Raw genomic sequence first — 23,691 nt, forward strand, 5'->3', positions numbered from 1 at the left:
AAAAATTTTAAAAAAATAAAATTACTCAGATGTGGTGGCACGTGCTTATAGTCCCAGCTACTTGGGAGGTTGAGGCAGGAGGATTTCCTGAGCTCAGGAATTGGAGGCTACAGTGAGCTATGATGGCGCTACTGTACTCCATCCAGCCTAGGTAACAGAGAGATCCTGTCTCTAAAAACAAAAAGACTCTTGGCTACCTATTCCATACTCTTTATATTTAAAGATACATTACATTATGTTATATTTGAGTGGAAAATGTACTTAATTACATTTTAAAATTAGACTTTAAATATTTACAAGATAAAATTACTATTAATAATTTACTTTGCTCTGCCTTCATCTTCTTAAATAATTTAATAGGCCAAAAATTTTATTAACCAAGGTTCTACTGCACCTTGCCACATAGCAAGTATTTAGAGTTACTAAAAAGTGGTCAGTTTTCATAATCATGTTGTGTTTCCATCTCTGTCTGAGAATCCTATGTCTTTACCATATTCAAACTCACCACTTCAACACACACACAGGTTTTATTTGAGAAACCATTGCCTATCTATTCCATTATTGGGGTTGTAGTGAGTCTTAAAGTCTAGGAAATAATCAGTGCTGAAAAAGAACACAAGATTTAAAAGAAGTAGACTAACCCCATGTACTTGCTCAATGTTTTCTGCCAAACACCATATATTTTAATTATATGTTTTATTATAATTTTATTTCCTTATTTTACAATTTATGATATAATTACACTACAAATATAATTATTTATCTAAATATTTTATATTTATAATATTCTCATATATTAAAATTTTAGTCCCTTGTGAAATTTTATTACAAAATTAATACTAAAGACAATTTAAAAAAAGAAAAGAATTAATGCTAATCTTTAATGACTGGAAGTGGCAGTAGTAAAGTATACAGCATCCTTTCTTCAGATAAGGAGATACAAAAGGAATAAAATATAGGAACTTCTCATGCTTTTTTATACTTCACCAAGCATATGTCATCATTTGCCACCATACTCGTGCTATTTGTGCCATAAAGTGGTTATTTGCAAAACCAGGGTAAATAAATTTCTTTGGCCTGAAAATATGGCATATGCTTTGCTTTCATTGTCACTTTTCTTTTTAGAAAGGTAGTAGAAACTGAAGGGAGCATAGCAAATAGATTTAAGGCACTTAAAGTGTTGCTTTAAAAGCTCAGCATTTATAAGTATTGCAGTTAAAAGACTAGTATTTTGTTAGGTGCTTGTGGATAGTTTATGTATGAAATTGCCTTACATCTTTGTAAAATCCACTAATATGTCAAGAAAAATAAGGAATGTGGACAGCGTGAGGAAATGTGGACAGAATAAGATTATATATAACAAAAATCATGTCAATGTTCTATCTTAAAATAGGCACATTCTCCCCTTATCTTTCTAGGTATCCGATATTAAATATTTTTACTTAAGATCTTGTTTTCAGGTTAGCTGCTATTTAATTAGGTTTATGTTGTATTAAAATATTTTAATTAGGCAACATATTGATTAGTTTTACTTTGTACAATCAGTTTCACAAACAAATACGAACTTAATATTTGGTGGTTATACCTGCTCAGCCCTTTTTGCTAATTCACGCTCAATTTTCCTCTTTTCTAGCATATCCTGCTCAATTCTGCGTTTTCGTTCCTCCTCTGTTCTCTTCCTTTGTTCCTCTTGTCTTTGTTTCTCCATTTCAGCAAATTTACCTTTAACAGTTCCTAAGAATATATAAAAGAAGAGTTTGATACTTTGTTATGTTTCTTTTTTTTTTGCAATTTAATTCACAATTCACCCCTCAAGTTTCTTACCTATTAGCTTTGGGACATAAGCCTTTTCTACCTTAGAAGACACCGATTCCTCATCATCAGAAGCAAGCATTTCTTTAATCTAGATAATTAAATAAATTAATATGAGCACATGTCCAAACATTAGACTAAATCATAGTATATGTAGAATTTACATTAGCTTATAAATACAGAAAAGTATTTTAATTAAAGTTAATATAAAATGTGATTAATGTGAATAATAAAATATAAATTAAAAAAAAGAAAATGAATAGTTTCACAAGAATAAAGTAAAATAAAATAACCTCCTGCTTTCTCCTGTTCCATTCTCTCTCTCTAATATATTGTTCTTTTCTTCTTTGCTTTTCGTCTCTAGATCTCCTTTCATTTCTTTCTTCCCTGGCTCTCTGCATGGCTTCAAACTTATCCTTTACATCACCTTTGCCAAGTTTTGGCACATAGGTTTTTGGGATAGGTTTAGATGAAGAAAGCAGAATCTTAATTAGAAGAAAATAAAGAGAAGAAAGCTTAAAAAAAGATAAGAAATTAGGTAAAGATAGATGAGAACAAACAATATAAAAAATTTTATTGAAACAGAAAACAGAAATGAGTTTGAAACCTTAATTTGAACCACCACCACCTGATTAGATACTTTCTAAAACCTAACTATGAAAAATAAAATTATAGAAAATATGAGAGTAGAAATTTCATTAATATATAGTAATCAAGTCCCATTTTGTGGGCAGCGTTCCACTGGAGCTGAAGGCCAGTAAAATATAAAAATCAAATACTGAATTCTAATTAAAAAATAACCTGTATTTTATTGTCCTACTTCATTATTAAACATTCAGGACATCACTTTCTTAAAAGGTACCAAGTCTAATTTCAGCAAATGTGGTGAAGTTGAAAACAAAGCAAAAGTTTTGAGGCTTTAAAGTTGAAAGCCTAATTCGCATATTACATACTTGCTGGTTTCTATATCTAATATAAGTAAAACTGAAGGCCAGTCCTTTACTCCCCATCTGTGGTTGAGGTGCACCACAGTCTCTGTGCACAAGCAGTGATTTACGTTGTTACTACTGCTGTGCTGCCCAACTATAACTTCCTTAAGCCATGTTAGAAGATTGTATCATTCCATGTAGAATGTGCTCTAAAAGGAAAATTCCCACATGGCAAAAGAGGTTTCCAAAGAAGAAGAATCTGGTATAGAAAACTGGAAGAAAGATTTTCTGCCACTGTAAAACTAGGAAAACAAATTATTTTCATTATTTTGAAAATTAAGCCAATCTCTAAAAGAAGTTTCAGTAAATAAAACTTCAGTGCCTCAGAACACCAAACCCTTTCTCCTAATGAAAATGGCAAACTGCTTAATCAATCTATTGCAAACCCAGCCCATATTTTGTAATCTACTATGTGGCATTGACCATTTGAGGTTTTTTAACTTCATAATTTTGGGATATCAGCAACTGAGCTCTTCGTACTGCAACCTCAGTAACTACGGCCAAGAACCAGGAAAATGCTAAGAAAAATCTTATCACAGCCACTGGAAGAAAGAGCTAAGAAGGATCCTCTCCTCACCTGAGGGTGAATTATCTTTTCCCTGTGAGTATAGGTCAAATTTGTTGGTTTTTTTTTTTAATACTGAAAGAATAATTTCTAAGACTTATCAAGATATTTAAAATTCTACTCAAGATGCTAGCCATCACATTCACTTTACTGTCATTCACAAATCATGCCTCCTAGCTTAGAATTCAAATGAAAATACTGGCCCAAAACCAGCTGGTGAATTGTATCTCTTCTTGTTTTACAGCTCAACATTATGTTATTATTATAATTATGAACTCCTGAATATTGCTGTTCCAGTACACAACTGCCCTCTCAGCAATTCTACACTTAACCCTACATTTCCCTCATTTGCTTTTTTTCACTTTCGAGACTTACCTCAGCCTTTTGGGAAATATCATTCATGTTTGCTCTGTGTGGTCTTGGGCTGATTATGAAGGTTTGTATATTTTTGCACCTGAAAAAATATTTTAATATTGTATAAGAATGTTTAATGACTTTATTTTTAGTATGTTATATATATTTTTATAAATAAAAATAGCAGTTAATTGCCCCTCAAAAAATATTGGCATAATCCAAGCAAGTAATAAATTGTGATAACCTTCAGCTCCTTTTCTCACGATTCATAGTATAGGAAATAAAGGTGTACAGTGTTAAAAGATCTCTGAAAGTTTTTGACCCAGAATAACTTGGTGAACATATCAAGTGCACTTAAAAAGAATGTATATTTTGCAGTTATTGGGTATATCATTCTATAAATATCAACGAGATTAAGGTAGTTGATCATGTTTTAGATTTTCTGTATCTTTACTAATTTTTTTTTTTTTTGGCTAGTTCTTTTCCTTTTTCTCTTTCTTTCCTTTTTTTTATTTTTGAGACAGTGTCTTGCTCTGTTGCCCTGGCTAGAGTGCAGTGGCACCATCATAGCTCATTGCAACCTCAAACTCCTGGGGTCAAATGATCCTCCTGCCTCAGCCTCCCAAGTAGCTAGGACTGCAGGCTCACCACATCTGGCTAATTTTTAAAATTTTTTGTAGAGACAGAGTCTCACCATGTTGTCCAGGCTGGTATTGAACTCCTGGCCTTAAAAGATCCTCCCATCTCGGCCTTCCAAAGTGCTAGGATTACAGGTGTGAACCACCACGCCTGCCCTACATGGAATTTTCTATTCTCCCTTTAATTCTGTCATTTTTATTACATGTATTTTCAGGTTTAAGTACATACACATCATGATTGTAATATCTTTCTTTTGCATTGACGTTTCATCAATATGAAATTTCCCTCTTCTTACCTCAATTGCCTTGAACTTACCTGATATTAAAACAGTGACATCAACTTTCTTAGGTTTACAGTTTGCATGGTTTGTAATTTTCTAGCCGCTTATCTATGTTTTTATATGTGAAGTATATCTCCTGGACACAGCATAAAATTGGACCTTGCATTTTTTTTTTTTTTTTTTTGAGACAGAGTCTCACTCTGTGGCCTAGGCTAGAGTGAGTGCCGTGGCGTCAGCCTAGCTCACAGCAACCTCAAACTCCTGGGCTTAAGCGATCCTCCTGCCTCAGCCTCCCGAGTAGCTGGGACTACAGGCATGCGCCACCATGCCCAGCTAATTTTTTCTATATATATTTTTAGTTGGCCAGATAATTTCTTTCTATTTTTAGTAGAGATGGAGTCTTGCTCTTGCTCAGGCTGGTCTCGAACTCCTGACCTCGAGCAATCCACCCGCCTCGGCCTCCCAGAGTGCTAGGATTACAGGCATGAGCCACCACACTCGGCCCTGGACCTTGCTTTTTAAAAAAGATCAATTCTGATCATTTCTTTTATTTGCAGTGTTTAGTTCATTAACATTTAATGTAATTATTGATGTGAATGGATTTAGGCCTACCATTTTACTATTTTGGGGTTTTTTTTGTGATTCGTTTGTTTTTTCCTTTGGAATTTTCTAGCCCACTTTTATTTTTATAGACTTTATTTTTTAGAGCAGTTTAGGTTCCCAGCAAAATTGAGTGCAAGATACAGAGGTTTCCTATATATTCTCTTCCCCTATGCATGCATAACCTCCCCATTACAACATCCCCCACCAGGGTGGTACCTTTGTTATTACAGATTAACCTACACTGAAACATCATTATTACTCAGAAACCATAGTTTACATTAGGGTTCACTCCTGATGTTCTACATTCTATGGTTTTGAACCAATGTATAACGACATGTATCCACCATTATAGTATTATACAGAGTAATTTCACTGCTCTAAAAATCTTCCATGTTTCACCTGCTCATCCTTCCCTCCCCTAACCCTGGGCATCACTGTTCTTTTTATCATCTCCATAAGTTTTGCCTTTTCCAGAATGTCAGATAGTTGGAACCATACAGTATGTAGCCTTTTCATACTGACTTTTTTCACTTAGTAATATGCATTTAAGTTTCCTCCATGTCTTTTTATGGCTTGATGGCTCATTTCTTTTTGTCATTGAATAATATTTCATTGCCTGGATGTACCACAATTTATCCATTCACCTACCAATTGACATATTGGTTGCTTCCAAGTTTTGGCAATTATGAATGATTTGTTTGTTTTTTTAAGAGACAGGGTCTTGCTCTGTTGTCCAGGCTGGAGTACAGTGGACCAATCATAGCTCACCATAACCTCGAATTCCTGGGCTCAAGCGATCCCCCTGTCTCAGTCTCCCCAGTAGCTGGGACTACAGGTGCACACCACCATGCCTGACTAGTTTTTTTTATTTTTATTTTTTGTCAAGACAGAGTCTTGCTATGTTGCCCAGGCTAGTCTTGAACTCCTGGGCTCAAGCTATCCTCCTGCCTCAGCCTTCCATGTAGCTGAGACTGCAGACACGTGCCACCATGCCTGGCTAACTTTTCTCACTCTTGCTCAGGCTAGTCTCGAACTCCTGGCCTCAAACAATCCTCCCACCTTGGCCTCCCAAAGGTGTAGGATTACAGGCATGACCCACTCTGCCCAGCCTTCATATCAACTTTAGAATCAGTTTGTCAATATCCACAAAATATCTTGCTAAGATTTTGATTCAGATTGCATTGAAATCTGCAGATGGATTTGGGGAGAAATGATATCTTACTAATACTGAGTCTTTTCATCCATGAACACAGTATCTCTTCCCATTTATGTAGATCTCCTATAATTTCTCAGAAATATTTTGTAATGTTCAGTGTGCAGGTCTTCTGCATCTTTTGGTAGATCTACCTCTAAATAATTTCATGTTTGTTAATACTACTGTAAATGGTGTTGTTTTTTTAGATTTCAATTAATGATTGATTGTTTCTAATACAAGTTGAATATCCCTTACCCGAAATGCTTGGGACCAGGAGTGTTTTGGATCTCAATTTTGGGGGAATTTTGGAATATTTCCATATACATAATGAGATATCTTGAGGATGGAACCCAAGTCTAAACACAAAATTCACTTTTGTTTCATATACATTTGTTTCATAACATAGCCTGAAGGTAATTTTATGTAATATTTTAAATAATTTTTTGCATGAAACAAAGTTTTGACTGCAACCTGTCACATGAGGTCAGGTGTGGAATTTTCCACTTGTGACATCATGTTGGTATTCAATAAATTTCAGATCTTAGAGTTTTTGGATTTTCAGATTAGGGATACTCGACCTGTATATAGAAACATAATTTTTAAATTCTGGTATTACATCCTGCAACCCTGCTAAAGTAACTTAGTTCTGTTGGATTTTTTTGTAGATTCCAGTAGATTCTCTACATACATAGATCACTTCATCTGTGAGCACGGTTCTACTTTTTTCTCTCCAATGTGGATGCTTTTACTTCTTGTCCTGGTCTGACTGTACTGCTAGAACCTCCAGTACAATGTTAAATGGAAGTGGTAAGAGCAGATACCTTTGCCTTGTTCCTGATTTTAGGAGAAATATGTTCAGTATTTCACCATTAACTAAGATGTTAGCTGTAGGTTTTTCTTTGATGCCTTTTATCAGATTGAGTAAATTTGCTGGAGTAACTATGAGGAATGGATATACTGAGATAATCATATAGTTTTTATTTTTAGTTTATTAAAATGGTAAATTACATTATTATAAACTAATATGATGAATTAACTGATTTTGAAATGTTAAATCAACTTTACATTCCTAGGATAAACCTCAATTGGTCATGATGCATTATCCTTTTACTATATTGCTGGATTCAATCTGACAAAATTTTGTTAAGTTTTGCATCTGTGTTTAGCAGGAATATTGGTCTGTAATTATCTTTTCTTGTAATGTCTGCTTTAGGTAACAGAATAATAATGACTTCATAGAATGAGTTGGGAAGTAGTCTCTCTTCCTTAATTTTCTGGAGGAGTTTATGTAGAATTTAGTAATATTTTTTCCTTAAATGTTTTTAAGAACTTCCCAGTAGAGCTGAAGTTTTCTTTGTGGGAAGGAGACAATATGATGCGGTGGGTAGGGCATGATTTCATGCAATTATTAACAAGATTCTAGCTTTTTTTTTTTTTTGAGACAGGGTCTCACTTTGCCACCCAGGCTAGAGTGTAGTGGCCTGACCATAACTCACTGTAACCTTGAATTCCTGGACTCAAGCAATCCTCCTGCCTCAGCCTCCTAAGTAGCTGGGACTACAAGTGTGCACCATCATGCCCAGTTAATTTTTACTTTTTGTCAAGACAGAGAGAGTCTCCTTATGTTGTCCAGGCTGGTTTCAAACTCCTGGCTTGAAGCAATCCTCCCAAAGTGCTGGGATTACAGGCATGAGCCACTGTACCTGGCAAGAGTAGTGGGTCTGTGGGTGTTTATCATATTATTAAAAATAATTAAGTAAAGAAAAGCGTCCATACATGATGAGCATGTGTCATGAACCAAGGGTTATGAATAATCTAATTTTATGTGCCTGAGATAAAAATAATAAATAGCTTGAGTCCTGTTCTCTTTCCTGAACCATTATATCATTTGGTTACCTATTAAGTATTTCTTCTTGTGTAACCAACAAAACTTACCCTGCATTCTCATAGCTTCTCAAACCTTAGTTATTTCTGATTCATTTTTCTTCTATATCTTCTAGATTTAATAGAGTGTCAAGATTTATGAATGTTTCTTTCAAACTTTCTCTTACTTCACCATTTCCATGCTTCTATACCATATTATACAAGCCTTCATCACCTTGCACTTGGATTACCACAATTTAGTAATCAGACCTAAATCCAAATTCCAGATCTGTTGCTTCCTAGTTAGGGTTAGATAACATATGTGGAAAATCCTAGAATAACACCTAACATTAGTAGGTATCAATAATTTTGATTAATTTTATTACTCTTGGTCTCTCTCATTAGAATTTACTCAATTCAGTAAAAACTTACATTTCCCTGCCAGGGAGCATATATAACATATTACTTGCATAATTTTTTTTTTTAGACACGGTCTTGCTCTGTTGCCCAGGCTTACAGTCAGTGCAGTAGCATCATCATAGCTCACTGCAACTCCAACTCCTAGGTTCGTGTGATTGTCCAGCCTCAACCTCCCAAATAGCTGGGACTACAGGTGTGTGCTACCATGCCTACTTGATTTTTCTATTTTTTGTAGAGACAGGGGTCTCAATATGTTGCTCAGGTTGATCTTGAACTTCTGGCCTGAAGCGATCCTCCTGCCTGGGCCTCCCAAAATGCTAGGATTACGGGCATGAGTCGCCATGACTGGTCTTGTGTAGTTTTTAAAAAGAGTAATACCAAAGGGTATGAGAAAAATTTGAGCAACCTCACATAGGATTGTAGGGACTGATAATTTTAGCTGAATTAGCCAGAGGGAACTTCAAGAAGTCCTCCACCCCCACCCCGCCCGTGAAATAAAAGAAAGTTGGGTAGCTTGGTGACAGTGAAGAATTAGTCTGTCGAGAGTAGTCCTAGAAAATAAATGAATCAGTTAGCTCTATTCATTTAATTTTTTAAAATCCTCAAATTATATCTTGACTTAATTATGGATTTAGAATAAAATTAAGATTGATTTTTAAAATTTGCTATGAATAAAACCACTTAAAATAGTTTTTTAAAATGTCATTTCAGTATTCTGAGCTTTCATTTTGAAAGTCAGTGAAAATTGGAACAGAACTAGCCTTACCTTTTTAGGTTAAAATATAAGTAAATTCTCCTTTATTGGCAGTTTGCTCTGTTCTGCCTTTTGTTTGTTTTTTTTCTTTCTTAGAGGAATGTTCGAGGAAATGTTCTGCCTTTTGAGCATAAAACGTAGCAAAGTAAGTCCATTAGCTTTTTGCATTATAGAATTGCATTTTAAGGTATAGATTACAAACCAATAGGACTCACATCTCTTAAATATTTTTATGTTAGAGGAGAAAACTTTTCATACATACAGGATTCCTTTATAGTTAATTAAAAAGAAGTGTGATGCTGCTTTAGTACAAACAGTAGTGCATTTCACAGCCTGAGCAAGAGCGAGACCCCATCTCTACTAGAAAGAAATTAGCCAAACAACTAAAAATATATAGAAAAAATTAGCCAGGCATGGTGGCACATGCCTGTAGTCCCAGCTACTCGGGAGGCTGAGGCAGGAGGATTGTTTGAGCCCAGGAGTTTGAGGTTGCTGTGAGCTAGGCTGACGCCACGGCACTCACTCTAGCCCGGGCAACAGAGCAAGACTCTATCTCAAAAAAAAAAAAAAAAAAAACAATAGTGCATTTCAGTTGCTAACTCTGTTGTCGATCTGTGCTAACACAAGGATAAAGGTATGAACTTGACTCTATTTAGCCTATTAACTTCACAGGAAAACTCCATTTCATAGCCACTGGTTGTATTGTCCTATCTAAACCTACCGTCTCACTGATACATCCTTTGGTCATAATATGAATAAAATTAACATTTATTGAGCCTTTACTGTGTGCCTGGTATTTAACAAGTATTATATCATTTATTCCCCACAACAACCCTTCAAAGTAAATACTTTTATTTTTTTAAGAGACCAGGTCTCACTCTGTCACCCAGGCTGGAGTGCAGTGGCACTATCATAGCTCACTGCAGCCTCGAATTCTTGGGCTCAACTGATCCTCCTGCCTCCACCTCTGGAGTAGCTGGGACTACAGGCATAAGCCGTCACACCTGGCTCTCCAGGTAATTACTGTTACCAAACGCTTTCTCAAAAACATTTCCAAGCCCAATATATTAAAATTTTATAAAATATAAATATGAGAATAATATCTTAGAGTTTATCTAATAAGATCTGAAGTCTTATGTAAATCGTAACAGATGGGAATAGTGAGACTTAGTAAAGTCAAGTAATTTGCCCAAGATTACACAACAAATGAATGGTGGACATAGGATAAAAATAGGCAGTCTGACTACAGAGTCTGCATTCTTATCCATTATACTACGCTGATACAAGAAAGCAGTACAACTAGGAGGGGAAATACTAGTCAGCTTACACTGTTTTACCTACTGGTGTAGTCAACAGAAACTCTAACCCAATTATTTGAGACCGACTATACTAAGCAGTAGACATATGTTGGAAGCCAAAAAGCCACGATTGATAGTATTCTCTACGTTAAGTGAATTTTCTAATCTTTAGCCAGCAATGAGCAATAGAATATGGTATTGGGTAAGTGAAAAACAGGTATTTTACCTCACATGACATGTGAGCAGCAGAATTTTTACTTAACCAAGATTATTTCCTTTTTTTTTTTTTGAGACAGGATCTCACTCTGTCACCCAGGCTGGAGTACAGTGGCCTCATCATAGCTTACTCCAACCTCAAACTCCTGGGCTCAAGCAATCCTCCTGCCTCAGCTGGGACTACAAGCACATGCCACCATGCCTGGCTAATTTTTCTTTTTTATAGAGACAGGGTCTTGCTCTTGCTCAGGCTGGTCTTGAACTCCTGGCCTCAAGTAATCCTGCTGCCTCAATCTGTAAGTGCTGGGATTACACGCATGAGCCACCACGGAAGCGTATACGATTGTATCCATAGCAATGAGGACATGCCTGGCAGAGAAAACACATATAATTGTTTGCTCAATAAGTAAGTTTTGCCAGCTTCAAGATGAAGCACTTTATCAACAGTTAAAGACTGTCTGGATATAATGTAGGACTATCATTACGATTATCGTTATGCACGATATAATATAAATAGAACATACCATTTATTACACAAGTATTTATTAAGCATCTACTCTGTGCCAGGCACTCTGCTAAGCACTCAGAAATACATTGCTGAATGGACAGACACTGTCTCTATTCTCACTTTGTTAACAGTCTCTTGGGAAAAACTCTCAGCAAAAGCCTAGGAATTGGATTTTTCAGTGGTCTAGTCTGATTTGCTATCTGCAAACACAGGTAACGCTGTAACATCAACTATACCTGACAGAGAATTGAAAACCAGTATACAAGATACCACAACTTCCAATTAGATGCCTAAGATCAATGACTTCCATTCTCAGTCCGCATTTTGCACTTCTCTTACTCCCTGATACTCATCTGTACAGCTGGTAGACTCAATGCTGCCTTCCCAGTGCTTAGCTCAACTAAACTATAATTTAACATAAACCCCAAAACCCACCATGAAAAGTTTTTCAATATGCAGGCAAAAACTGATGAGTCTGAAAAAGTTCCCTGTTCCCTTGATCCAACTTTTATTCTCTTAATAAACTGTCTATACTACATTTTAAAATCTTCTGTAGAACATTTACATAAGATTATTAAATTAGTCTTTTGGAAACATATTCTTAATTCCAAATACCACACATTAAATATGTATGGCTTTTTAGACATCAATCACACCTTAATGATGCAGTTTTTTAAAAATTCCAAAAATCCACTTAATCTTTGACTCATTTTATCATCTCCTCCCACTTTCAGGTTACATATATTAGTGAATTTCACTTTCCAGTCTATAAACGTATGCGGAATTTGCTGCTTTATTTAGCAAAGAGGTCCCAGCTCCTCCTCCAATTTAATGTAATTATGCTTACCAGAAATATTTGTTTCTATTTAGTATTCATATGTGTCACTATAATTTTGATAAATAAACTTAAAAAATGAGAAACTATAAAATTCAAAGTATTCACTTTAACAGTTCTCTTTCCTTCAGAACCTGATAAACATTTTCCAATCATCCAGTATTTTCAATAGGTATCAGAATCCAACTGGGATGGGGACATAGTTACTTCAGTTGCTGTGGGAAAGGTGTTTTAATGTAGTTTCTTCAAAATTCCTAACTGACACATATTATTAACATCACAATACTTATTATAAGTATGCACTATTATTAACAGTCAATTTAGATTTTAAAAGTTCCAGAGTAACTTCTAGCCATGATTCTTCTGATTTCTTTTTTTTTTTTATTTCTTATTATAGGGTAGCAGTCCCCTAGGTTCTCAACTACTGCAATCTCTACCTCTCCGTGCTCCCTAACTCTAGTCTATCACTCCAACTCTGAGGATATAAACTATATAATAAATAGTTATATATTATATACTCCAGAGTTGGAGTATAGTGCATCATGAATCAGAACTAAAATCCTTATCTGGGCTTGATGGACCTTTTACAGGATCCCAAAGACTCTCTGGTTTCCTTGTCTTCTCCCATTCCTTCTACCTTCCACCTAATCAGTAGCCTTCTTCCACCTCCAAGACCTTTCTTAAGTTAATTCCTTATCAACGAAGCATCTTCCCAAACTAATTATAATGCAAATGGTAATTTTCTCCTCTTCACCCTAAACATGGTGGTTTTTTCTCCTTCAGTCTCTGAGATCTCTACATGTTCTTAGGTTTCTAGGTGTATCTGCCACAAACTTTTAAAATTTCTATATCGTGAAACATCTCAGACATATCAGTCTAATCTATCTTCTTTATTTACCTTTTTATTATGGAACAATTCAGGCTTACAAAATTAAAAAGACCAACATAATGAACCCCATACACCCATCACCAAGCTTCAACAATTATTAGTTTTTTGCACTGTCTTAAACAATACAAAGTCTGTTTCATTTATTTTGTGCAACACCTATTTCAATCTAATACACACAGCATAACACATCTTATAGATGCTTTAAATCATATTCCTGCTGCACCCACCCTATCCTCGGCTCTTTGTAGTGCATCCTCCTATCCCCTCAGAATTATGAACAGAATCACAACCCATAATTCTTGCCTTTTATTCTCTTTTGCGAAGACTTTATTTTTTAAATTACTTTTTTAATAATTTTTTTCTTTTTCTTTCTTTCTCTTTTTTTTTTTTTTTGGTCACCCAGGCTGGAGTGCAGTGGTGTGATCATGGCTCACTGCAGCCTCAAACTCCTGGCCTCAAGTGATCCTCCTACCTCGAATTCCCAAAGCGCTGGGAATATAAGAGTGAGGAAGGCCGGGCGCGGTGGCTCACACCTGTAATCCTAGCACTCTGGGAGGCTGAGGCGGGAGGATTGCTTGAGCTCAGGAGTTCAAGACCAGCCTGAGCAAGAGCAAGACCCCGTCTCTACTAAAAATAGAAAGAAATTAGCCAAACAACTAAAAATAGAAAAAAAATTAGCCAGGCATGGTAGCACGTGCCTGTAGTCCTAGCCACCTGAGAGGCTAAGGCAGGAGGGTCACTTGAGCCCAGGAGTTTGAGGTTGCTGTGAGCTAGGCTGACGCCATGGCACTCTACCCCAAAAGAAGCAACAGAGCAAGACTCTGTCTCAAAAAAAAAATAAACAAATGAACAAAAAACCTATCCTACATTAAAGGAACGTTCTGGAGCCTCTAAACTGAATAAAGGAGAAGGAGGAAAAGTCACAATTGAATCCCTATTATGTGCCGTGTGGTGGTTTGCATGTTGTTTTATAATTTGGAGCTAATGAATATGATAAAACTAAGAATAAATGGGAAAAGATAAAGAAATTCGCTACAATGATATTTATTCATTCAAGAAATATTTATTGAAAGGCCGGGCGCGGTGGCTCACGCCTGTAATCCTAGTACTCTGGGAGGCCGAGGCGGGTGGATTGCTTGAGGTCAGGAGTTCGAGACCAGCCTGAGCAAAAGCGAGACCCCGTCTCTACTAAAAATAGAAAGAAATTATCTGGTCAACTAAAAATCTATATAGAAAAAAAAAAAAATTAGCCGGGCATAGTGGCGCATGCCTGTAGTCCCAGCTACTCGGGAGGCTGAGGCAGTAGGATCGCTTAAGCCCAGGAGTTTGAGGTTGCTGTGAGCTAGGCTGACGCCACGGCACTCACTCTAGCCCGGGCAACAAAGCAACACACTGTCTCAAAAAAAAAAAAAAAAGAAATATTTATTGAAAATCTTTCTATAATGTGCTAGATACAATAAAAGGAACTATGTATACAATATACAATGATGAATAGGATAAAACATGTTCTCATTGAATTCATAGCCTAGATAGAATGAAAGATAATTACCAAAAAATATAATAAGGCTTACATGTTTAGTTCAGAAATGCTTTATTTAGGTAACATCTGAACATACATAAACACATATAAAAATAAGCTTTAGCCAGGTGCGGTGGCCTGCATCTGTACTCCCTGCTACTCAGGCGGCTGAGGCAGGAAGATCACTTTATCCCAAGAGTTCAGATCTAGCCCGGGCAACAGAGTGAGACCCTGTCTCTATTTTTTTTTTTTTTTTTTTGAGACAGGGTCTCACTCTGTTGCCCGGGCTAGAGTGAGTGCCCTGGCATCAGCCTAGCTCACAGCAACCTCAGACTCCTGGGCTTAAGTGATCTTACTGCCTCAGCCTCCCGAATAGTTGGGACTACAAGCATCCGCCACCATGCCCCACTAATATTTTATACATATATTTTTAGTTGTCCAGCTAATTTATTTCTATTTTTAGTAGAAACGGGGTCTTGCTCTTGCTCAGGCTGGTCTCCAACTCCTGAGCTCAAACGATCCACCCACCTCAGCCTCCCAGAGTGCTAGGATTACAGGTATGAGGCATCACACTCAGCCCACCCTGTCTCTTAAAAAGAAAATAAAAATAAGCTCTGTAATGTTAAAGAAAATGTTCCATTAAAAGAAAGGCCATGAATTACAAGAATGAGTCTCAAACTTTCTGGGTTCAGGGCCTAAAATCCTATTACTGAGGATCCTAGAGAGGTTTTGTTTATATGGATTATAACTATAGATATTTAATATATTAGAAATTAAAACAGAAAATATTCAAGTATATACATAAGTCATTTAAAACAACAAAACCAAGTCTTTGTTTAAACATAAAAACATTTTATGAAAAATAACTCTATTTTACAGAATAAAAGTAATTAGTACGAAGAGTGGCATTGTTTTACATTTTTGCAAATCTCACTAGTATCTAGCTTAACAAAACAGAAATACATCTGCATACCTACTTCTGCAAACTATTGTGATATGTTGTTTTGACTGAAGTCTATAAAGAAAATATGACCTCATACAAATAGGTAGTTGGAAAAGGAAGGACTTTATGGACCCCTAAAGGATCCCGGGGACTCACAGGGGTTCTAAGACCACATTTTGAAACTTGCTGAATTACAGGAAAGAACATCCTATCAAATCATGTCAGTTCCCACTCTAGAAAGGGAGTAGTTAGACTGAGCACTCGCTCATGGTATTTTAGAATACTAAATGAAGACTGGTTTGACAGCTTAATTCCTATACTCAGATTAAGAAAAATCTGTGAGATTCCAGACTTTTCTTAATCTAGGGTTAAGTGATTTTCCTTCTGTCTAAGCAGGCAGACGCAATGTCCTTGGCCACCTTAAAGGAGCAGCAGCAACATAACAGTTCAGCTCCATTGCATTTTCTAAGTGTCTAAGGTCCCAAGCAAGCTAATTGAATCATTATCAAGAATAACATTAGAGAGAAAACACTAACCAAAAGATAAGGTTGAATTGATGGGGTTTATCAACAAGTATTTGGTAATAATAAAGAAGGCTGCAATGATAAAGGGATTTAGTGATGCCATTCTAGCATTTTAAGCATTCATGTTAAATGAAGATAATTAAGGGGCCATCACAGGTTTCAGAGGGAAAACTGCAATATTACTATTTTAATAGGACATGATTTATCAAAAAAGTTGCATTTTTTTCAAATCTGACAGATTAGGTCTGTATTTACAATATAGTATTTTTGTAAGAAGGAGAATCTGCTGTATGCCAAACATTATGCCTGGCAAAGGGATACAAAAGAATAAGAGATAGCCCTTGAAATCAAATAGCCGTGGTGAGAGAAGTAAATGGAACCACAACTAATTATAACACAAAGTAGTAAGTGCTATAACAGCAGTATTATAACAGCGCTATAGAAACATGGAAAAGACTATGGTGTGATTAAGGAAGGGGTTGGGTTAAAGATGGTTTCACAGAGATGATAACATTTGAGTTAGACCTTGAAGGATAAGTAGAATTTCACACAGAAGAAAAGATGGTAAGGGCATCTAGGCAAAAGAAACGAAGTGAACAAAAATACCAATGCCTGAGACTCACTGTAAATTTGAGGAGCTATAAATTGTCCAGTGAATCTATGGCAAAACTAGAAAGACAAATTAGAAAGAATTCTGAATGTCATATTAAGAAAAAGTTTAGGTACTATCTAATAATACTATAGGCAACGGGGAGCCAATAAAGTATTTTTTTAGGCAGGAACATGACTTAATCAGATATGTATTACAGAAATAAAAAAAGACAGATTCTTATAGCAATGTAGAAAATGGAGTGAAGTGGGGAAAGACTAGAGGGAGGAGGACAAGTATAATGATCTTGGCAGGAGAAGATAAGGGCTGAATTAGGACACTGGCATTACAAATGAAAAGTTGGAAGAGACATTTTAGAAGTGGAATTGACAGGACATGGTGACCCATTATTTATTTAACAAATATTTATCAAGCACCTCCTTTGTGCCAGGCACTATCCTAGGCTGTGGGGAAATGAATGTGAACAAGAAGACAAAGTCTCTGTCTTCATGGAACTTACATTGCAGTGGGGGCACTAGTGCGAGAACTTTGGCCAATTTGATTTGGAGGGGTAGAGGTGAGGAAAAGAATACTGTCAAAGATGAACCCAAGGTTTCCATTCTGAGCAAATGGGTGGACAGGGTAGCATTAACTGAGATTAAATTAAAAATCATGTTTGAGTCAGAAAATTAGCTTAGTTTTGAACAGCTTTACTACCTGTCAGAATTACATTTGGCATTAACTGAGATTAAATTAAAAATCATGTTTGAGTCAGAAAATTAGCTTAGTTTTGAACAGCTTTACTACCTGTCAGAATTACATTTGGTGTCTGGTTACACCTGGATTAAGAATAATGGAAATTTAGAGGCCGGGCGCAGTGGCTCACGCCTGTAATCCTAGCACTCTGGGAGGCTGAGGCGGGTGGATCGCTCGAGGTCAGGAGTTCGAGACCAGCCTGAGCAACAGCGAGACCCCGTCTCTACTAAAAAAAAAAAAAAAGAAAGAAAGAAATTATCTGGCCAACTAAAAAATATATATAGAAAAAATTAGCCGGGCATGGTGGCGCATGCCTGTAGTCCCAGCTACTCGGAAGGCTGAGGCAGGAGGATCGCTGAAGCCCAGGAGTTTGAGGTTGCTGTGAGCTAGGCTGACGCCACGGCACTCACTCTAGCCAGGGCAACAGAGCGAGACTCTGTCTCAAAAAAAAAAAAAAAAAAAGAATAGTGGAAACTTAGAGCTTATTTTCTAAGCACCTTAAGGATCACTTAGTCCAACAGTCCTACCCCTTCGTTTATCATATGACTTATCCAAGGTTATAAGCTGTTCAGCAGCAGAACAAGAAACTAGACTCCAGGTTTCTTGACTTTTAGTTAACTACTCATTTCACTCTGTCATTCTTCATTTTTACCTATTTTAAGTACATCAAACATTACACATATATAAACAATATGCCAAATAGTAATACTAATGGTGTCAAACTGGCATAGTAATTAAAGAGGTAGGTTTCAAGAAGTTTTTGAAAATGACTTAATGGCCTGATAAAATAGTTTCAAGAATAAAATAATTCCCAGGTTGGATGTTAAGATACAAAGCTCAAGCTGTGAGAGAATATATAAGACTCTTAGCAGAATATAATACTAAGTACAATAGATTTTTCTCAAATATTCATGTTAATGCTTCTGTTCTAGAATTTTATTGGTCTTATGTTTACCCTCTAAATTTTCTAAATTTAATTAATTTTCCTTGACTTTTTCAGATATGCAATTAAAATAGTTGAATAGCAAATAGGCCGGGGGCGTCCTGGCTATTAGGCTCACGCCTGTAATCGTAACACTCTGGGAGGCGGAGGCGGGAGGATCACTTGAGCTCAGGAATTTGAGACCAGCCTGAGCAAAAGCAAGACCTTGTCTCTACTAAAAATACAAAAAATTGGCCAGGCATGGTGGTGTGTGCCTGCAGTTCCAGCTACTCGGGAGGCTGAGGCAGGAGGATTGATTGAGCCCAAGAGTTTGACGTTGCAGTGAGCTATGATGATGCCAATCAAGCAAACAATTTGAAATTGTAGCTTTCTATCATTTACAATGCCTGTTTCATGGTGTTAATGTATTATCTCCTTTCCCAAGGAGAAGAGAATTGTCAAGACAGTGACAGCTTTTAATCTGCATTTCATTGAACTCAAGCAAATTCTTAGTCTTAAATGGAACATTTAACTATATACTACAGGTGAATGTTAAAACATAACTCTTACAAGTCTTTATAACAAACAACAAAATTGTTTTGAGCTTCATAAACGTGAGCCTAAATTTTTACCATTTTTCCCTTGCACGAGAAACATAAACTTTAGTATAATGTAACTTTATTACGTTTAATTAATGATAGTTGCAACCTTATGCTTTAAAAATTATACTATAAAACCTATCATAAACCTCATCACAATTCAAAAATAGGAAATTAGATCTTATTTTACCTATTTGAAGTAGTGATACTTTTCACTCCTATCAATACACAATTCTTCACTGAAAACCAAGAATCTTTCTTTCAACCTCCTTTGATATTCTTCTGTAATAATTATATATAACACTTCGCCTTCATATTACAGTATATGATAACTTTTCAAAGTACACTCACCACACTATGAGACCCTGAAAGGTAAGAACTGCTCTATTCTTCTCTATATTTTTATTTGTTTCACACAACACCTAGGACATAGTACAAGCTTGATTCCTGTTGGAGCTAGTGAATGAATGACAGAGATAACAGGAAAACTGTCTGATCTAAACTCAGCCCAAAGAAGGCCGGGCGCGGTGTCTCACACCTGTAATCCTAGCACTCTGGGAGGCCGAGGTGGGAGGATCACTCGAGGTCAGGAGTTCGAGACCAGCCTGAGCAAGAGCGAGACCCCGTCTCTACTAAAAATAGAAAGAAATTAGCTGGACAACTAAAACCATATAGAAAAAATTAGCCAGGCATGGTGGCACAGCCTGTAGTCCCAGCTACTCGGGAGGCTGAGGCAGAAAGATTACTTAAACCCAGGAGTTTGAGGTTGCTGTGAGCTAGACTTACACCACAGCACTCTAGCCTGGGCAACAAAGCGAGACTCTGTCTCCAAATAAATAAATAAATAATAACAATAAAATCAGCCCAAAGACTCATGATTGATATCTACAAAAGGAGGGCTGATGGCATAGATGCACTAACTAAATAACATAATAATAGAAAATAAAATGAGGTGGGTTTATGGTAAACTAAATATCATGAACAGCCACAAACTGAGGACTTCAGGAAGTTGCTTCCCAAGAAAATGGTTGGATGTGGTAATCACTGGAAGAGTCTGGGCCTCCTCACCCTCTCTGCACGTGGAAGGTGGTCTTTCACTGAAGGACACAGGTGGGAATAGGAAGACCCAGGCCTCTGGCTCCAAACAAGTCAGTGGGGCAGGGAGGTAGAAGAACAGTAATTCATTCCTCTCTATGGCCAAGCTCTAGGGGGTCACGAAACGTCTCCTAAACACTTTTCCAATGGAGAGGAAGTAGAATTATTCATATTTAAGAGATCCTAGGAAAGATTTCTTTATCAGAAATATCTCCCCTATCCATCCTAAAATATCATCAGTGAAAACATTTGATTTGTTTTCGTTAGCAATACACGATCCCTTCAGCTCTAACTGACACTAACAATTAATGTCAATGAATGCTAACCTCTTCTTCCCACTCCCATGATCATATTAAGAGGTTTGTAACAAAAATATATCCATAATATTTAAAATCCAGGTTCCCAACACTAAATCCAGCAGACTTTCTATCATGTCATACACTATATGTACTTGTCCTAATATTTAGAACGGGGGACTGCATACTCACATGTCTAGGGTCAGGTAATATAAATGTAATGTAAGGTAATACTATGTCATGCAATTGACAGGTAAATGAGGTGACCAGTTGTATTAATAAAACAATAGGGAATCCTGGAGACTACTTTCACAGGGAGTGTGTGGCCTGTCTGTGGGGCAGCCACTACTTACTTAATTCCAGGGCACCGTTGCTAGGCAAAAATGTGGACCCAATTTTGTTCAGATCTAATTTTTCAAGAGAGGATGTAAATCCATATTTTAATGTAAAATGTATCAAATTTCAAGCATGTCTTTGGCTAGAAGTATCATTTTGACTGTCAATTTATGGCTGAGATCTAAAGGAATAGACAGCACTGAGAAAATGGAAGGGGGCAAAGGGAGGCCTATTCACCAACCTCGAAACCTAGCCTAAGGAGCCCTAATCTGCTTGTCTTCGAATCTGAGAGCAAAAAGGAAAAGATATCAAGAAGGAAAAAAGGCGGAAGAAAAAAAATCACCTGTTGATCACTTACTACATGGCAGACACTGCATCAGATGCTTTTGCATATGTTGTTCCATTGAGATATGACAATGCAAGAAAAAAATTTTACGCATGGGAAAAAGACTAGAGGGGAATATATCAAAATACTAACAACAAGGGTGTCATTATGAAAGCCACTTTTGCCATTCTCCATAATTTTTAACCATAAATATAATAGATTGTATTAAGTTTATAATACAAATTACAACTAAAAATTAAGGTGGATTTCTAGGTACAGATCCACTCATGCTAGAGTGTAGAAAGTACACTACCATAAATTAAGCTAAATTATATATTCAATATTTAAATGTATGTAATATTTATGCAATTATAAAACCAGAAGAAAGAGAACACAGCAGAAACTACATAGGTAATGTGGACCACAAATTGACTAAAGAAGAACATAAATGTGTGAAATTGTTAAGAATGTTGTAAGTCATTTTCTCTCTAAAGGATGCGACTACCAAGATTTTTGTGTGTGTGTGTGTGGCCTACATAGTTATAAATACAATAAAAGTCCTCTCTTCTGTAAAAACTAAATATTAGATATTTGCCCCTCTGTTACATAGTTTTCCACATTCATTGCATTGTTTTATTTTAGGCACATAAAAAATCTCGTATTTTAATTTAAATAGTATTTCTTTTTTTGAGTTTAGGGTGTTTCAGAAATAACGTGTAGATTTTATTCTTTTCATAAATGAAGTATGTCAATATAGGCCACTTGGGTTCTAAACAATCTAAATCCTCAATTAATCTCTTCCAAATATATGTATATAGTTTTCATTCTGTTCATAAATGAAACCCTAACCTAAATACTTCAAGTGAAATTTCAGGGGAAAAATACTGTTCAAAAACCTAGATAACGCATTCCTTTGCTGATGCTAAATATAGTCATCTCAAGATGACATACATTTTGACAATGATCAGCCTTACATGTCAAATTTTCAAAAATAGCACAGATTCCATTTTAAGGTGGGCAGGAAAAATTGCTATTCACATTTCAATTTTAAATGGATTTAAAAGTGCAAATCTTCCATTAAAACTGGATTATATCAATAATTGTAACAAGGAAAACTGAATTTAAAAGAATTTAGTTGTAGTTTTTGCTTAGGGATCTTTAAGGGAGATAAAACACAGACTTGCACACATTTTTCTTTAAATTATTCCTCAGAAACATCAGTGAAAAAATAAAATACCTTCAAAAAGAGGGGGACAATAGCTACAAAGATGAAAAATCTTAAGTAGCTACACTGAATAATCAGTTCATTATACTAAATTTATATGAAATATACCTCTCTCCAATAAACCTTTCTCTCATTTGATTAATTACATATTTTTCTTCCCTTACCAATAATACCCCAAAGCTCAAAAGAATTCCAGAAACCTATATTTTGAATTTTCTTATGCAGCAATTTAACCTGTAAAAGAATACTATTAAAGGGGAAAATTACGTGGTCCACCCAGTAACGTGTGACTAAGATGGTATAAATACTTAAGTTTTTAAGTATTTAATCACACTACCCAAGACATAGTTATGTTGTGACGCCCAGGCCAATGGGCTCCTGTTACATGAATTCATTAACAAAATTTAGCCGATGAATGATGTTCCCATTGCTTTGGTCAGGGAACTAATTTCTTATTATGGCTTCTTTTCTCTACCTGCCTCTTTCCCAAGGACGGACATTTTGTTAGGGCATATTCTTATGCTATTTTTACCTTGTTATCTATTTCTCTCCCTACTCTCTTTGTTCACGTTATGGCCTTTAGTAAATATAAAATAAGTATCTCAAAGTCATTGCAATAGCCAAGTAACCTCTCAACTTAGTTACTTTCTTTACAAATGCCAGTAATAAAACATTTTTAGCATTTGTAGAGTGTTTCCCAGTTTACAAACAGTTGGCATGGCCTGGCGTTTTCCAAAGCATATGTAGGCAGGGAGTTCTCAAGAAGTGACTGCGTTCTTCACTCCAACTTGCAGCTCTAGTTGCTCACCCACCAGCATCCCACCTCGGGCAGAACCGCGGAAAACAGTCTGGAGACGGGGTTGGGAGGTGGGGTAGATGACAGGCTGTTAAATCATATTTCCCTCCGTCCCCGTCCCCCGCCACAGGGCCCGATCAGGAATGGCATCTTAAAAATAACAGGCAGCGCTGGCGGAGCCGGAGACCGTGACGGAGGCACGTGGAGGGGACGACACTGAACTTCGCCCGCCCGGACCCCAGGGGCACCGTAAAGGGCCGACACCCCCTCATCGCACAGAGGGCTCTTCCCCTACAGTGGAGGAAGCACTCCAAACTCAACCGAGAGGCGCCGGGCACCAAGGCAAGGACATCGCGACCGGGAGCCGAAGGCCAGTTAACGCGGAGAGACAGCGGGCGGACCCCGCCTGCCCGCAGGACGCGGCTCCCAGGGCCGCTTCGCTCAGGCCGGGCGCCGCGCAGCCACGGCGGGAGGGAACCCGGCCAGGGCCGCGGCCCCGAGCGCCTCTTAGCAGCCGCCCCCTCCGGGGGTCCCGGCACCTCCGTC

At 36.9% G+C, this 23,691-nt stretch overlaps 1 protein-coding gene across 5 annotated transcripts in view; it reads right to left on the reverse strand.

The window, feature by feature from the left end:
* The window catches only part of NEXN (nexilin F-actin binding protein), a 42,342-nt gene that overhangs the window by 18,533 nt on the left and 118 nt on the right, over positions 1 to 23,691 (reverse strand). For 2 of the 5 annotated variants that reach the window (XM_045547704.1, XM_045547703.1), the window contains exons 2-5: positions 3,742 to 3,820; positions 2,106 to 2,297; positions 1,825 to 1,903; positions 1,586 to 1,734 (exon numbers count right to left, since the gene is read on the reverse strand). In XM_045547704.1, coding sequence (XP_045403660.1) covers positions 1,586 to 1,734; positions 1,825 to 1,903; positions 2,106 to 2,297; positions 3,742 to 3,768 — 447 coding nt within the window. In that variant the 5' untranslated portion in view covers positions 3,769 to 3,820. Of the gene's footprint in view, positions 1 to 1,585; positions 1,735 to 1,824; positions 1,904 to 2,105; positions 2,298 to 3,741; positions 3,821 to 23,691 lie in introns of those variants that run through there. The other 3 variants (XM_045547707.1, XM_045547706.1, XM_045547705.1) reach the window with 2 other exon arrangements.

This window comes from Lemur catta, chromosome 3 (assembly GCF_020740605.2).
Source record: "Lemur catta isolate mLemCat1 chromosome 3, mLemCat1.pri, whole genome shotgun sequence".
Taxonomy (NCBI): Eukaryota; Metazoa; Chordata; class Mammalia; order Primates; family Lemuridae; genus Lemur; species Lemur catta.